Below are 15,522 nucleotides of genomic sequence, written 5' to 3'. Positions count from 1 at the left end.
TGGTTACGTCACTCTGTCTGTCAGAGATTTTCTGTCTCAGAGTTTTGTTTCTGTTTATAGACAAACCAGTCTGAACAAAACCATATACACCCAAGTGATTTTCACATTATGTTAAACGAGTTTCTTTCTTTCTGTCTCTAAAAAAAACAACTGTTTTTTATGTGCTCTCAATAAAAATAAAATAAAACCATATAGAGCAAAGTGATATGGTTGTTTCTGTGTAAAGTCTTTTTTCTTTCTTTCTTTTCTCTCTCTCTCTTTCTGCTTCTCTAAAACCAAACAAAATGTCCTCACTGTGCTCTAAATTAAATGAAACCCTGAGAGCAGGTTCGACAATATTAAACCAGTCCTGTTTAAGATGGTAGTTTATTATAAGGATATTCATTCCTCTTCCCAGTTTACCTCTGTGCTCTAAATAAAACAATAGTATTAAAACAGTGATGGTATTATGGTATAACAATGTATAATAATATAATATATAATAATATATAACAGTATTATTTATTATAAGGACCTTAATGCCTCTTCCCAGTTTACCTCTGTGCTCTAAATAAAACAATAGTATTAAAACAGTGATGTATTATGGTATTACAATGTACAATAATATAATATATAATCATATATAATAGTATTATTTATTATCAGGACCTTAATGTCTCTTCCCAGTGCACCTCTGTGCTCGGTCAGCAGGGCGCGCCGCCGCGGCCACCGTGCACGCGCCTGTCCATGCGGTGAGAATAAAGGAGGAAACGCGGAGAAAAGCAGGTGATGGAGGAGAAGAGATGAATCTGAGGAGGAGACCCCGGACGCATCCTCTCGTCTCTCCCCGGCCCCGGTGCTCCGAGCTCCGGTTCCCCGCTCGGCTGCTCCGCTCTTTGTCAGCCGGCTCTCAGGCGCAGACCCGGGCGGGTTCGTGCGGCTGCTCCTCCGGATGAAGACTCAATAACCTGGAAACCTTCATCAATTCTATTTGAAAATACTTCATATTTGAAATTCTCTGTGTTGTTTTTTTCACCGTGGAGGCTGCGCCCGTTCAGATGATTTCTCCTCCGGGGCTTTCTCACCTTTTGTTCGGAGGAAGAAGCGACTGATGCTGCGGTGAAGTGACCGAGGAGCAGGCACCGGATCCGGTCATTAATCAGCAGGTCCAGAACCAGAACTCAGAGCTCATGGGATTATTTCTCCTTCACACTGTGGATCTTTAAATCATTTTATTGATCAGCATCGTCAGTGGCTGTGGTTCTTTTGTTCTGATCTGTGAGACTGTCCCGGTTGGTCCCGGTTGGTCCCGGTTGGTCCCGGTGGTTTGCAGCACCATGCCGGAGTGTGTGTCGGTGCCGGAGTTCGTGCATGAGGTGCAGGAGGACTGGAGCTCCCCCACCACCTCCTCCTTCACCTCCAGGATGCTGAGCTGCAGGAACACGGTCTACCTGCTGGAGGAGGTCAGTACTAGAGGAGGAGGAGGAGGAGGTGGAGGAGGAGGAGGAGGAGGAGAAAGGGAAGGAGGTGTGAGGAGGTGATGTCACTCAGTCAGGAGCTTTCATGTTTCCTCATGAATGAAACTAGCACACAGGAAGTCACATGATTACTTTGTCTTCTATCTCATATTCAGGGCCGAACCTAACAGCTCGAGGGCCCTCAGGGCAAAAACGAGCTGCTGGGGCCCCTAACATAGAAACTCTACCCCCCCCCCCCCCAGCATTATGGTGTACCAATTTCACCATGTAATGTCCAGCAGCACAGTTATGACCTTTAACCCGAGCATAGGTCTAATCAACTAGGATGTATGAAAGTACCTGGAGATTCACAATAACTACATTTCAATGTTTCCCACAGAATTAGATCAATCTGTGGTGGAAGCTGCTGGGAGGAGTGATGATGGGAGGCATGGTGATGGGAGGCAGGATGATGGGAGCGTGCACGATGATGGGAGCGTGCACGAGAGAACGCAGCTCGCTCTCATGCACAACAGAGCAAAACACACGAGGGACCTCAGGGACCTAAAATCTTACATGAGTGTGTAAAAATGTGGTTCATTATGAAACTGTGGTGGGACACATTAGACACGGCTGGCTGCCACTGTCTAAATAATTAATGGCAAGCAAGGTATCTCCATATACAAGATCTGGGCGGCACGGTGGTGCAGCGGGTAGCACAGCGGCTCCGTACACTGATTCTGTGTCAGCCTTGTGACCAGTCCAGGGTTTACACTGAGTCTCGTGAAGTTTACCAACCAGCAGCTTTGGTAGCAGACGCTTTACAATGAAATGTGTGAATGTATATTATCTTTTCCTCAACTCTCCAGGTGGAGTAAATAAAACCCTGAGCTGTCCAAGCCCCATGCTAGCAACACTCCTTGTTAACATACTGTTATGTGCATTGTTATTATTATTATATTCAATTTCTGCTGATAGATCCACTTAAATCCTACTCTGCTTCTTTAAACCAGTGGGCCCCCAACCCCCCAAAACACACACAAACACACACACACACACAAACACACACACACACCCATATCCACACACACACACACACACACACACACACACACACACACACACACACACACACACACACACACACACACACACACACATACACACACACACTTGGAGTCTCTGACCTGCAGACCCTCAGATCTCTGACTGGCCTCAAAAACATGCTGTCAAGCCGCGCCCCCCCTGACCCCCCCCCTGCTGCCGCCCCAGTTTTACCCCCAACAGAGTTGGCATATGTTACCACGGGAACAGATTACATCTCATTAGTATTCATTGTTATCGTGAATCTTAATGAGGAGGAGCCAGAGAGATTATTGTTAATGAGGATATGAGATGAACTGCAGCTTGGACTCAGAAAGTTGAAGATTACAACTTCCATTAGAATCTTAGTTTGTTAACGTGACAGGAAACAAGTGATCTGAGGCTCTGGTTTCCTTTGAGGACTTTTTCTAAACCAAGCAGCTTCATTTATCAGACAATGTGAAATAACAGTTCAGAGAAAGAAAACGTCAAAAACAACTTTACAGTCAATGAGACATTTGCTTTCATATATTCATAATTTATATAAATAGGAAGTAAATAATAGGACATAGGCCCGACACATACTGCTGGTAGAAGAGGTTTGTCAGAAGAAGGAGAATGAACGAAGGTGGATGTAGTAGAATACGATGTCATCCTGACAAATGCAAGCAATGACGTCACTGTGTAAACTCCTCCCCCTGATAGATGCCACAAAAACAAATAGGAAAATCAAAGCATATTTGAAAAAAAGATCTAATCTTAGTGTCCGTGTTGATGTATTATTATTATTTTTATAATAACTGCATGAATATATTAACTGTTGTGTGTGTGTGTGTGTGTGTGTGTGTGTGTGTGTGTGTGTGTGTGCGCGTGTGTGTGTGTGTGTGTGTGTGTTCTTTCAGGCTCTGGACAGTGACCGTCTGGTGTTGCAGAAAATGAAGAAAGCTTCTAAAGCCAAATATACTTCAGGACAAGGTACACACACAGACACACACACACACACACACACACACACACACACACATCCATGCACACACTCACACTGATCTCTGCACTGACACTGTCTCTCTCTCTCTCAGAACACGTCTCTCACCTGGAGCACTACATCCATTCGATGGAGAAGCTGTCGGTCAACTGTCACTCAAACGGAGAGTCCGAGGTTGGCTCCGCCTTCTATCGCCTGGCGGACTTTTCCAAAGAGCTGGTGTCTCCGATGAAGAACCTGGTGAGGGACACGTTCACACGAAGCTCGGTAGAAGGATGGTGCAGATCCAGGAATTATTTTATAACCGAATGTTGGGTTGAATGTGTGCGATTTTGTGTTGACGTTTGTGTGTTTGTGTGTGTGTGTGTGTGTGTGCAGCTAAAGAGCATGCTCCACAACATCCACTTCTTCCTGGACTCCCTGGTTAAAGGCGACCTGAGGGAGGTGAAGGGGGTGAGGAGGAACATCTTTTCATTTACCGCTTTCTATTACTGCATCGTATTTTCTCCACTTGGCCTCAGGGTGGCGCTGTCTCTCACCCGTCTTTGTCCTCGTCTCTGCAGGATCTGAAGAAACCTTTCGACAAAGCGTGGAGGGACTACGAGAGCAGATTGTAAGTGATCATCAAACATTCAAGGGTTTTTTCTCGGCTTCGCTCTTGAGGATTTAACAGTCTGTCAGTAAAGATGGGTTTAGCTCCTGACAGGAGGTCTCACACGTGGTGTTTTTACAGTAAGCAGGTGGAGAAGGAGAAGAGGGAGTTGGCTCGTCAGTACGGGATGGTGAGGAACGAGGTGAGCGGGGGGGAGATCGCCGAGGAGCTGGAGAAGGAGAGACGCTCGTTCCAGCTGAGCATGTGTGAGGTCAGACACGCTCTCTCACACACACACACACACACACAAACACACACACACACACACATCCTGCCCTCCTCCTAACTCCGTCAATTTCACCTGAGGGAACGATCCCAATTCCCTCCTTTGATTATTCATCGATCCTTTACCAGGAAGTGCTTCCAGCTCCGGATTAAATGGACGGACGCAAATGAAGGACTTGGAATGTAGCCCACTCATTTTTCTCCTTCTCTCTCTTCCTCTCCTTTTTTTTGTCTTCTTTTTTATGTCTCCAGCGACAGCCAGTTGCTGGAGGCCTTTGTGTTTTTGGGTTGTCCGTCCGTCTGCCCAATTCTTGTGGGCATGATATCTAAAGAACGCCTTCAGGGAGTTTGATCAAATTTGGTATAAATGTTTAATTGGACTCATGAGCTTTGATTGTGGAGGTCAAAGGTCACAGTGACAGTTCTCTCTCTAATGCTCCTCTTCATCATCGTCCCCCACACTTCACCTTAGCGACTCTGAAACTCATCCATCACTGCCAAAACACGTAAACACACATCCGTCTTCCCTTTAAAACCATGTGGTCGTCCCTCTCTTCTCTCTCAGTATCTGATTAAGGTCAATGAGATAAAGACAAAGAGAGGAGTTGACCTGCTGCAGAACCTCATCAAACACTACCACAGCCACAACAAGTAAGGACACACAAACACGCTATCAGGCATAAGTGTTGTAAAAATACATGATTTACTGTATCTGTGTGTGTTTGTGCGTGTGTGTGTGTGTGTAGTTTCCTGCAGGAGTGTGTTTCCACCACTGAGCGGTTGAAGCAGTACATTGAGGAGCTGAACGGAGTCCTGACCACGGTACGACAATGACCGACAGGGAGAAATAAAACCCAGAAACAAGTTAGAGTCAAGACAGACCGTCTGTGACGTCACCCGGTCTGTGAGCTGTCGCTTTTGAGTTTGACATTTTGTCCAGGGCCATATTGTTTTATAAACCAGAAGTAATCATATTTAAAGGAGCAGGGGGTGGAGCCTGACACCCACCTTCACATGCGACCTGCACCCATTTGACGGTACTACCTGTCAATCACATGTCCAAGCCCCTCGTATATTTGTCCCTTAATGGATCATAAGTTCCATCTGAAAATAAGGTTGTATTGAAGATGAATTGAAACCAGAGATTGAGACTTAAACTCCTTTTGACATTATAAATCAAGTGAGAAGTAGAATAATTTTCTAAAGGACTTAAAGGATTTGTAAGCAACCAGTAGAGTCGCCCTCTGCTGGTCATCCGAGAGAAGGTTTCAGACACGGTGCAGGTCGCAGGTGGAGGTGGGCGTGTATTATCCTCAAGCTCTCAGTCAGGCTCCACCCCCTGATCCTCCTGAAACCAGGATGACTCAGCACAAAATGTCAAACAGCCGGTTGCCCCTTGGTTTCAATAATAAATTAAAAAAACTGCACTTGATAAACAAAGTTATCCAGATGCTTTTGGCCTGATAACGTCCCGTCAGCCTGGATCAGTGGAACCTCACGTGAGCATCAGGGCTCAGGTGAACTGTCGTGTGTCTGCAGGTGAAGCAGCGTCATGAAGACGAGAAGAAACAACTGTGTTCTCTCAGAGATCAGCTGAGGCCGGTCGTCCACACGGAGCAGGTCAGACACACAAACACTGACATGATAACACAATCCAACAGGATATTAAACTGTGTGTGTGTCTGTGTCTGTGTCTGTGTGTAGGACTCGCTGCCTAAGCAGGTGTATAGTATGCATCAGCTGCTGGGAGACAAAAATTACGGAACAGAAAGATCAGGATTCCTCTACAAGAAGAGTGACGGGTAAAAACACAACACAATTAACTGCTGATGATCAACGTTAATCGCACAACAACTAAAACTGACTCTGTTTGTGTTTCAGGTTGAGGAAAATGTGGCAGAAAAGGAAATGTTCCGTTCATAACTGTTACCTGACGATCGCACATGCTACTGTGAGCTCACCGTGTGTGTGTGTGTGTGTGTGTGTGTGTGTGTGTGTTAGCTGTTACCTTTGACCTTAAATTATAATACCTAGGATATGAAGTCATCATATGAGGTCATTATCTCGTCATTATAGCCGTCACAGGAAATGACGCAGCAGGACGTTTCAGATAAACCCAAGTGTACCAGTTTAATTTGATCTCATTGGTAATTGTGGATTAACGTGTTTATGTGATTCTTAAACAAAGAAAACATTCTTTACTGCTGCTGCTTCACATTAAAAGCATGTGACTGATGAAACATGGCGAGGCTCTTATTGTGAAGCAGCCACAGAAAAGCACTGTACATTTCTCACATATACAAAATAAGACAGTGGCTGACATTTAAATTTTAGACTGATGGAATATACAAGAAGATTGAGCAGTACTTTGATAGTCAATCAATAGGTTCAGTCATTTCTCAAAGAGCAGGTTCTGCTTTACTTCAGCATGTATTCACTGTAGTTTGAATATTTTAGTTTTTTTATGTTGTTCTGTAGTGATTGATTATTTGAAAACATAATCAGATGCTTAATCAATATTGACAGTTGCAGCCTTAATTGTCTTTATTAACCTTTTTGGGGACAGGATTGAAAAAGTTTTGATAATATATTTAATGGCTGAAGCTCTATATATTAATAACATATATGTGTGGGTGTGTGTGTGTTTGTGTGTATATACACCTCAAACCCTCTTCTGTCTCTCTCAGCCGAATAAACCTCCGACCAGACTCAACCTACTCACCTGTCAGGTTAAACCCAGCGTGGAGGACAAGAAATGCTTTGACCTGATCTCTCGTAAGAAACACGCACACACACACACACACAACCAACCACACACATGCGCACACAAATACAAATTGGTGTTACATATAACAAACCTTTTGTCCTCCAGATAATCGGACGTATCACTTCCTGGCTGAAGATGAAGCTGAGTGTGTGGCGTGAGTAACAAATAAATTAACCTTATTGACAGAGTCTGATACTGGAATCATCGTGTAGGTCCATAAACATAAGATGTGTGTCCGGTTTGTGTGTTTATGTGTGTGTGTGTGTGTTCAGCTGGATCTCGGTGCTCAGTAACAGTAAGCAGGAGGCCCTGAGCGTGGCTCTGGACGGGGGGAGGCTGGAGGGAGGAGGAGAGGAGAGCAGCGTGGAGGATCTGACCCGCGCCATCACCGACGACGTCAGGAGGATGCCAGGGAACAACAGCTGCTGCGACTGTGGAGCTCCGGGTAATCAATCAATCAATCAATCAGTCAATCAGTCCATCCGTCAATCAATCAATCAATCATTCAGTCTATCAGTCAATCAATCAATCAATCAATCAATCAATCAATCAATCAATCAATCATTCAGTCTATCAGTCAATCAATCAATCAATCAATCAATCAATAAGTAAATCAATCAGTCAATCAATCATTCAATCAGTCAATCAATCAGTCAATCAATCAATCAATCAAATCAATCAATCAGTCAGTCAGTCAGTCAGTCAGTCAGTCAGTCAGTCAGTCAGTCAGTCAATCAATCAAATAGTCAATCAATCAATCAATCTATCAATCAATCAATCAATCAATCAGTCTATCAGTCAATCAATCAATCTATCAATCAATCAATCAATCAATCAATCATTCAATAAGTCAATCAATCAGTCAAAAAACTATGCACCAGGTGAAAAGTCTTTGTTCTAACTTCTCAGAATATGAGTAATTTACAACCTTTGGTAAAAAAGTAAAATGCAGTTTATTAAATGTCAAAGGTCAAATCAAAGTTAACACTGTACCTACAACACTATAACATTTTTTAATGTTGAATATAATATATGTTTCTCTCTCTCTCTGTAGATCCTGGATGGCTCTCGACCAACCTGGGGATCCTGACCTGTATCGAGTGTTCAGGGATCCACAGGGAGATGGGGGTCCACGTGTCCAGGATCCAGTCCCTGAGTCTGGACAGCCTGGGGACCTCCGACCTGCTGGTATATGAACTAACAGTAGACAAAGGTCAAAGGTCACGGTGACCTCATGTGAGTCACACAGTGATCGTGTCTCTCTTTCTTTCAGTTGGCCAGGAATGTTGGTAACTCTGGTTTTAATGAGATACTGGAGGCGAACCTGCTGAGTCCGTCTCTGAAGCCGTCCCAACACAGTCACATGTAAGACAAACACACACACAGTTGTGTGTCTTTCTGCTGTTGTCATACTGTCGTTCATTGTGGTGAATTTGATGCTGTGCGTTGGTGCCGTGCAGGACGGAGCGTAAAGACTTCATCATGCTCAAGTACCAGGACGTGCATTTTGTGAGGCGGAATCCCAGCTCCACTGCAACGCTGCGCCTCGGCCTGCAGGAGGCGACCAAGAGCTGCGACATCTACAGCTTGATTCAGCTGCACGCTCAGAGGATGGAGCTGAGCCAGCCGCTGCACACACACATTCAGGTACACACACACACAAAGGGTATATACACATATACACACATGAAAGTATATAGACATGCACTTGCATACATATACACACAAGCAAAGTTTATCCCCGGTAAACACACTCTCTGTTTCCATGCCGACAGGAAAAAGGGGAGACTGCTCTCCATCTCGCCGTCCTATTGGCCGACAGGACGTCACTGCACATCCTGGACTTCCTGGCTCAGAACTGGTCAGTCGATGTTCAGCAGTTATTACACCTTAGTTTTTGTTAGTGTGTGTTTACCCGTGTGTGTGTCTTTTGTGTTGTTTTTTTACAGCTCAAACGTTGACATGCCGACATCATCAGGGAACACAGCGCTGCACTACAGCTGTCTGCACAACAAGAGCGACTGTGTGAAGCTGCTGCTGAGGGCCCGGGCCAACTCACACCTCAGTAATACAAACACACACATGTCACACAAGTTAACACACTTCATTAGGAATAGACTGTGGTCGATGCAGTGCCACTTTTACAAAAGTAAACAAACGTACTTATAATGACAATATCTATTTTCTTGAAAGTTATGTAGATGACCGAAGACACATAGTAAAGTTCATATTTTAACTGTGTGTGTGTGTGTGTGTGTGTGTGTGTGTGTGTGTGTGTGTGTGTGTGTGTGTGTGTGTGTGTGTGTGAACAGAGAATGAGTTGGGAGAGACAGCTCTGGACATGAGCCGCAGGTTGAAGCACAGCCACTGTGAGGCGCTGGTGAGTTGATCATGGTCATATTACACTGCTTCAATGTAACTGTTTGTGTCGACTTACCGTATGTGTGTGTGTGTGTGTGTGTGTGTGTGTGTGTGTGTGTGTGTGTGCAGCTGCAGCAGGCCCAGTCCAACCAGTTTGACCATCACATCCATGTGGAGTACGAGTGGCGGCTTCGTCATGACGACCTCTATGACAGTGACGACGACTTTGATGACAGGGTAACCATGGCAACTGAAGGGCTGCTGTTTTACCTGATTTATTTATCTCCTCATAAATATTTTGGCAGAATTTCTTTAGGTTTTGTTCTTCACGTCACATCTCTGCTGTAACTCTGAACATTGACAGATTATTGATGAAAACAGAGATAACAGCAGATGTTAATAGATCCAATAAAGTGTATTTTGTTAATCTGTTCCCTTCCCGTTTCAGAATGGGCCAGTGAAGAAGGAGCGCACCTCCTCCTCCTCCTTCACCTCCTCCTTCTCCTTCACCTCCCGTCCGTTCAGCTTCAGTCAGTCCCTGTCCTCCGCTGGGGCTCCGCCCTCCTCCGCTGGAGCCGGAGCGCCGGGCGGAGGAGGTCTGCTTAGCGTGGGGAGGAGGCTCGCCATGGCCATGGACCTCCACAGCCGGGCCGCTGGCACCGCGCCGAGCCCCCCCCCACCTCCGCCCTCTTCTCCGGCTCCCCCGCTGCCCCCCAGGGTCAAAGGTGACACCAGATATTGATCATTATATTGCTATTCCCATTGAATGTTTACACTTTCTGCTGCTGACACGTTGTGGCCTAAGAGATGTTGATTCTTCGTTCTGGACTAAAATAATAAGAAGCCATTTTGTTTTAAAACCCCACAGGATGTTTCTTCATCTCTTTATTGAGCGTCTTACTTTTTTACATTTCCTTCGAGATCTTCTGAATGAATTGGCAGAACATTTTTCCCAGTTATGCAATTGTATATTTTTCTTAAATTGTTGTTAAAATGTCTCCACAACTATTGATGGTTTGTCATAAAAGATAAATTATATTTGGGAGCCGATACAGATATTAGGAAGTAGAAGGTTTCTGATCTCTGCTCTGTCACTCAGCTCCCACTGTTCCTCCTCCTCCGCCTCCCGATGGGGGGGAGGGGTTTTGCGAGGACGATGAGGAGGGATTCTTCATCACGTCAGGAAGCAGGAAGTCCAACACTGCCCCTCCCATCGCCGTCCGACACAAGAGGAGCTGCTCTGAGTCCAGCACGCACGGTAACATCTGAGAGACACACTGCAATTAATCTGTCAGAGGGATGCTGTGTAATTAACTGTGTGTGTGTGTGTGTGTGTGTGTGTGTGTGTGTGTGTGTGTGTGTGTGTGTGTGTGTGTGTGTGTGTGTGTAGATTACGGGTTGCCAACCAGTCCCAGGATCTACAGCGGTCCAGACTCCTCCTCCTTTAAGCAGTGTGTGTGAGTATCTGAGACACAAACACACATTGTGTGTTACATTAAAGACCTTAAACACATGATAGAGAACAAGGCCTCTTATTGGACCGGTAAAGGAATGATGATGTCACACTGGTCCAGATACCAACAGGAAGGGTTTTACATTTCTGTAGTAGAATTAATCAGAGAACAAGCTATGAAAAGAATATGACCATAATAATAACAATCTTAATTTATGGAACCCAACAGTCCCCTTATGAAACCATACCTAAATTCACTAGATGCAAATTGTTCACACACACACACACAAACACACACACACAAACAGCCTCGGGTCCTGAGAAGCTCTGTCCCCTCTAGTTCTCAACCAGGTTTCTGGGACAGACACCAGGCGTCTGCCTGAGGAGCTGAAGGGACAAGCAGATCTATAAATGGATTTTTCATATCGAGCCATAGAAATCACCAGTAACGTCTTAAAATCACTTCTAGTCAGTTTGAAGAGTCTGGAACCGGAGCGAGGGATCAGCTCATCTATGGATTATTGTTTCAGGTTGAATAAAGAGGCTTTTTCCACGATGATCTGAAGACATGAAGGATATTCTCTGTCTATGGTTTATGTGTTTAAATCTATGGACGTTACAGCAGCTGTGCTAATTTATTTATTGTTAACTCTCCAGCGACGAGCTACAACAACATTATACATTTATTGTTTTCCGTTAAATTTAGATTCACTGAAGCTACAGTGTCAAACTCGAGAAACTCAGACTGTACTGCCCTCTGGTGGACAGAGGATGAATTAAAGATGTGATTTTTTAAAAATAATAATAAACCTCTTTCCCTCTCTCTCTATCTGCCCCCCTCTCTCTCTTTCTCTCTCTCTCTCGCTCTGTCTCCCTCTCTATCTCTTCCCCCCCTCTCTCTATCTGTCTCCCTCTCCCTCTCTCTGTCTCACCCTCACTATCTCTCTGCGTGTCTGTCTCCCTCTCTCTCCCCTCTCTCTTCCCCGCCCCTCTCTCTCTCTCTCTGTGTCTGTCTCCCTCTCACTCTCTCTGTGTATATATCTTTCTCTCTCCCTCTCTGTCTCCTTCTCTCTCTCTCTCTCTCTCTCTATCTATCTATCTCTCTGTGTGTCTGTCTCCCTCTCCCCCCCCCTCTCTCTCTCTGTGTCTGTCTCCCTCTCTCTCTCTCTCTCTCTCTTTGCAGTCCATCTTCTCCTCTCAGCTCGCTGACTGAACGACCTCACAGAGCAGGTACTTCCTGTCCTGTTACATCCGTCTGTTTTATCTGTTCATCAGTCTGTGTATCATGTGTAAATGTTATAAACTCACAGTGAAGGTCCAGGGATCAGTGGAGCAACAAGAGATAAAATGAGTTCCTGTTGTTAATCCACTTAGTTTCTCAAAACAGATTAGTTTATGTATACTTTAATTGAGTTATCATTTAATTGCGTAAATGTTTCAGCCAGAAAAACAAACAAACAAACAAAAATATCAGATTTTATATTTGATAAATACGGTTGAGTTACATTTGCTTTATAAATCAGGATAAATCATTAGATAATTAACTTTCTGTCCTGTTAACAACGCGACCCTGAAAATAACTTGATGTTGTCATGGTAACATTTGTCTTTTATTCCCTGTCTGAGGTTTTCGGAGGGCGGACAGTGACGGTAGCTCCTCCCACTTCCTGCACCCTGCCAGTAAAGCTCCGCCCAACGGATCTCCCACCAACCACCGTTCTCAGAGCTTTGAGAGTGACAGCAGAGGCCCCGCCCCCATGCCGCTCCCTCGCAGATCAGTGGTAAGTTTATATAAAAATAAATAAATAATAATAATAACACAGGGGTTAATTTTTTTACTGTGACGACATTAATTTCCAGAACATTACAGATTCTCATTTCTTGTTAATTTGATCAATCACGTATCAGTTCGAGTCGCAGAATCACAGACGTCATGACGGCTTGATTTCAGTAGTTGGGACGTTTTGAGTGATATTCTCTGCCGTCCTTCAGCCTCGTGGCAGAGCGAGTGGACGGGTCCAGGCTCTGTACGACTGTCAGGCCGACCAACATGACGAGCTGAGCTTCATTGAGGGTCAGGTGCTGGTGCTGCTGGGACAGGAGGACCCCGATTGGTGGGTACGTATCGTCATCCTACGCTCTGATTGGTTCCACCCCTGGCGGGACAGAGGAGCTCTTGTACTGAAGCCTCAGCTGATGTTGAGTTTTCTTATCTGATGAAAGAATGGACATGCCGAGAATAAAGTTGGAATGTGGAGATTTTATCATTTAGTTTGACTTTTTACTCGACATTTCCACTTTATTCAAAACTTCCTTCTTGAAAACACTGGCGGGACAGAGGAGCTCTTGTAATGAAGCCTCAGCTGATGTTGAGTTAATGTGGTAATGTGGAGATTTTATCATTTAGTTTCCATTTTATAACAAAACTTCATTCCTTTAAACGGATGAGAAAAAAGTTGAAATGTTGAGATAAAAGTTGAAATGTGGTAAATAAAGTTGAAATGTTGATAATTAGGATTTAGTTCGACCTTAATCTCAACATTTCCACTTCTTTCTTGACAATCCTGTTTTCTTAATTGTGCTTGATTCATATACTGTCCTACATTCACGTTTCTGTAAATGTATCATAAACAAATGTGTGTGTGTGTTTGTGTGTGTGTGTGAAGCATGGTTACATCGAGGATGAGCCAGACCAGAGAGGATTGTTTCCGTCTTCCTTCGTCCAGCCGTTCTCAGAATGACATGAAGAAGCTGGACCAGGACTGGACCCCATCAGTCCCTGGACCAGCACAGATCTGAACCAAGTCAGGGCCTGGAAAACCAAACCAGAACCAAACCGGAGCCACACCGGAACCAAACCGGAGCCAAACCGGATCCGTAACGAGATACAGCCGAAACCTCTGAACTTCGATGGACCAGGTTGGTGATCTGGTTCTGAGAAGCTCCAGGAAACACACAATCACTTGGACAAGGAAACACACAATCACTTGGACACTGAAACACAGAATCTGGACTAAACAAGAAGTTTTGGTCAAGTGGTAACGTTGCCATGGAGATGGCCTCGCACAGACTGATCAGCCACAATTCAAGGTTGTCGGTGACTTTTATTAATTTATTTAAACTGAAAAGTTAACTCATATTTTATCAAGCACATGGGCACAACAATCCACCGGACTTTTATTGTGAAGTTCATCTGAGCGACAGTTTTAGGTTCTTTGAAGTCTTTGATCCTGTAGCAGCTTCCTCCTCCTCTCAGGCTGAGAGTTCTTTACTGGACCACATCTGAGGAATGAACACTGAAGACCAAAGGATAAAACGCAGATGTTTGTTGTAAAATCAGGTGAAGTCAGTTTCTGGAGCCGGATTTCACCGTGTTGAGCCGTTACCATGGATTCAGTTTGTAAACATGGACTTTAATTCTTCCAGCTGCCTTCGATGTCCCGAGATATCACAACACCTCAGAGTGTAAGTAGCACAGCACAAAACCGCCACTATTACGAAAATGAAAAAACAGTTTCTTGTTAAAAAATGGAAATTTCTCATATTAACATTGTTCACAGCGTTGGAGAGTTGAAGTCGTGATTTTGAGTTTTTAGTTCCGCAGCCACCAGGGGGCGATCAAAGGTCATTTGTGTCTTCATTTCTATGACATTTAACCCATGATTGTCAAGGGCTTATGGGAAATGTTCATAAAAGGCAGTTAAAGCCTAAATATTGAATAAACAATGACATTAGATGTTTTATCAAAAAGGTTCCAAACATATTAAGCAAGAAACGTAACGTACTGTTGTGATAAAACCTGGTTTCTCAAGGCAGAAGTTTTACTTATTTTAAATAGTTAAAATCAATCTGGTTTCACTTCAACTCTCTTTTACGTATTTTCTTTTCATTACAAACCAAATATTCACGAATAAACAAGGAACTGTTTCATTACAAGAAACTTGTAAGAAGATTAATTGATTTGTTTTTATATCATGAAACGTAGATGTAGCAGGAAACACTAACTTCGTTATAAATGAAAAGTTTGGTGAAAAAAAAGCACAGTTCAGTGTAATGTAGTAATGTGGAATGAGGGACTAATCGGCCATATTGGGGAAAAAGAGATTTTGAGAATAACGTTGTAATGTTATGTCACAAAGTCATAATATAACAAAAATTAAGTCGTAGATAACTGAGAAAAAAATAGTAATATGATGAAATTAAAATGTAATTTAACAGGAAAAAATTTGTATTATGAGAACAAAAGTCATAATTTAAAAGATAACTGCTGTAATTTAACTTTAATTTAACAAAAAAAAGACAAGAATGTCTCAATATAAAGAAAAAAAAACTCGTTAAAATACAGAAAGAGAAAAAAAAAATCATAATTTTACTAGAATAAAGTTGTTTCAAGTCAGAATTTAATGGATGTCATAATGTAACATTATTTCTTAATATAACATGAAAATAGTGAATATTACGATAGGACTTTTCTCGTAAAATAACATCTTTGTTCTCAAAATCTCACAATGTCTTTTTCTCCAATACGGCCCAAATGAAAACTACACCGACATATGTATGT

The 15,522-nt window shown here is 43.5% G+C and overlaps 1 protein-coding gene across 1 annotated transcript; it reads left to right on the top strand.

Moving 5' to 3' along the window:
- Positions 1 to 1,316: 1,316 nt before the first annotated feature.
- unm_sa1614 (un-named sa1614) lies at positions 1,317 to 13,702 on the top strand. Its single transcript, XM_061070056.1, has 28 exons — positions 1,317 to 1,442; positions 3,422 to 3,494; positions 3,599 to 3,744; positions 3,883 to 3,957; positions 4,068 to 4,117; positions 4,238 to 4,367; positions 4,947 to 5,032; positions 5,128 to 5,203; positions 5,921 to 6,001; positions 6,086 to 6,183; positions 6,263 to 6,332; positions 7,069 to 7,156; positions 7,254 to 7,302; positions 7,421 to 7,593; positions 8,203 to 8,336; positions 8,422 to 8,513; positions 8,609 to 8,795; positions 8,924 to 9,009; positions 9,098 to 9,213; positions 9,461 to 9,528; positions 9,639 to 9,746; positions 9,958 to 10,234; positions 10,609 to 10,767; positions 10,900 to 10,966; positions 12,146 to 12,192; positions 12,588 to 12,742; positions 12,954 to 13,079; positions 13,628 to 13,702. Exons 1-28 carry the CDS (start codon positions 1,317 to 1,319, stop codon positions 13,700 to 13,702), a joined length of 3,018 nt encoding a protein of 1,005 aa, XP_060926039.1.
- The last annotated feature ends 1,820 nt before the right edge of the window (positions 13,703 to 15,522 follow it).

Source organism: Limanda limanda, chromosome 4 (genome assembly GCF_963576545.1).
Source record: "Limanda limanda chromosome 4, fLimLim1.1, whole genome shotgun sequence".
Classification (NCBI taxonomy): domain Eukaryota; kingdom Metazoa; phylum Chordata; class Actinopteri; order Pleuronectiformes; family Pleuronectidae; genus Limanda; species Limanda limanda.
The sequence above is the reverse complement of the archived record's forward strand: the minus strand, read 5'-3'. Positions and strand labels throughout refer to the sequence as shown.

What these genes read in the sequence shown, in the direction of transcription:
- unm_sa1614 (XM_061070056.1), top strand. Translation starts at nt 1,317, where the DNA reads ATGCCGGAGTGTGTGTCGGTGCCGGAGTTCGTGCATGAGGTGCAGGAG. An exon ending in CGGTCTACCTGCTGGAGGAG is followed by an intron (nt 1,443 to 3,421) that starts GTCAGTACTAGA and finishes GTGTTCTTTCAG; the next exon opens with GCTCTGGACAGTGACCGTCT. An exon ending in CTGCGACTGTGGAGCTCCGG is followed by an intron (nt 7,594 to 8,202) that starts GTAATCAATCAA and finishes CTCTCTCTGTAG; the next exon opens with ATCCTGGATGGCTCTCGACC.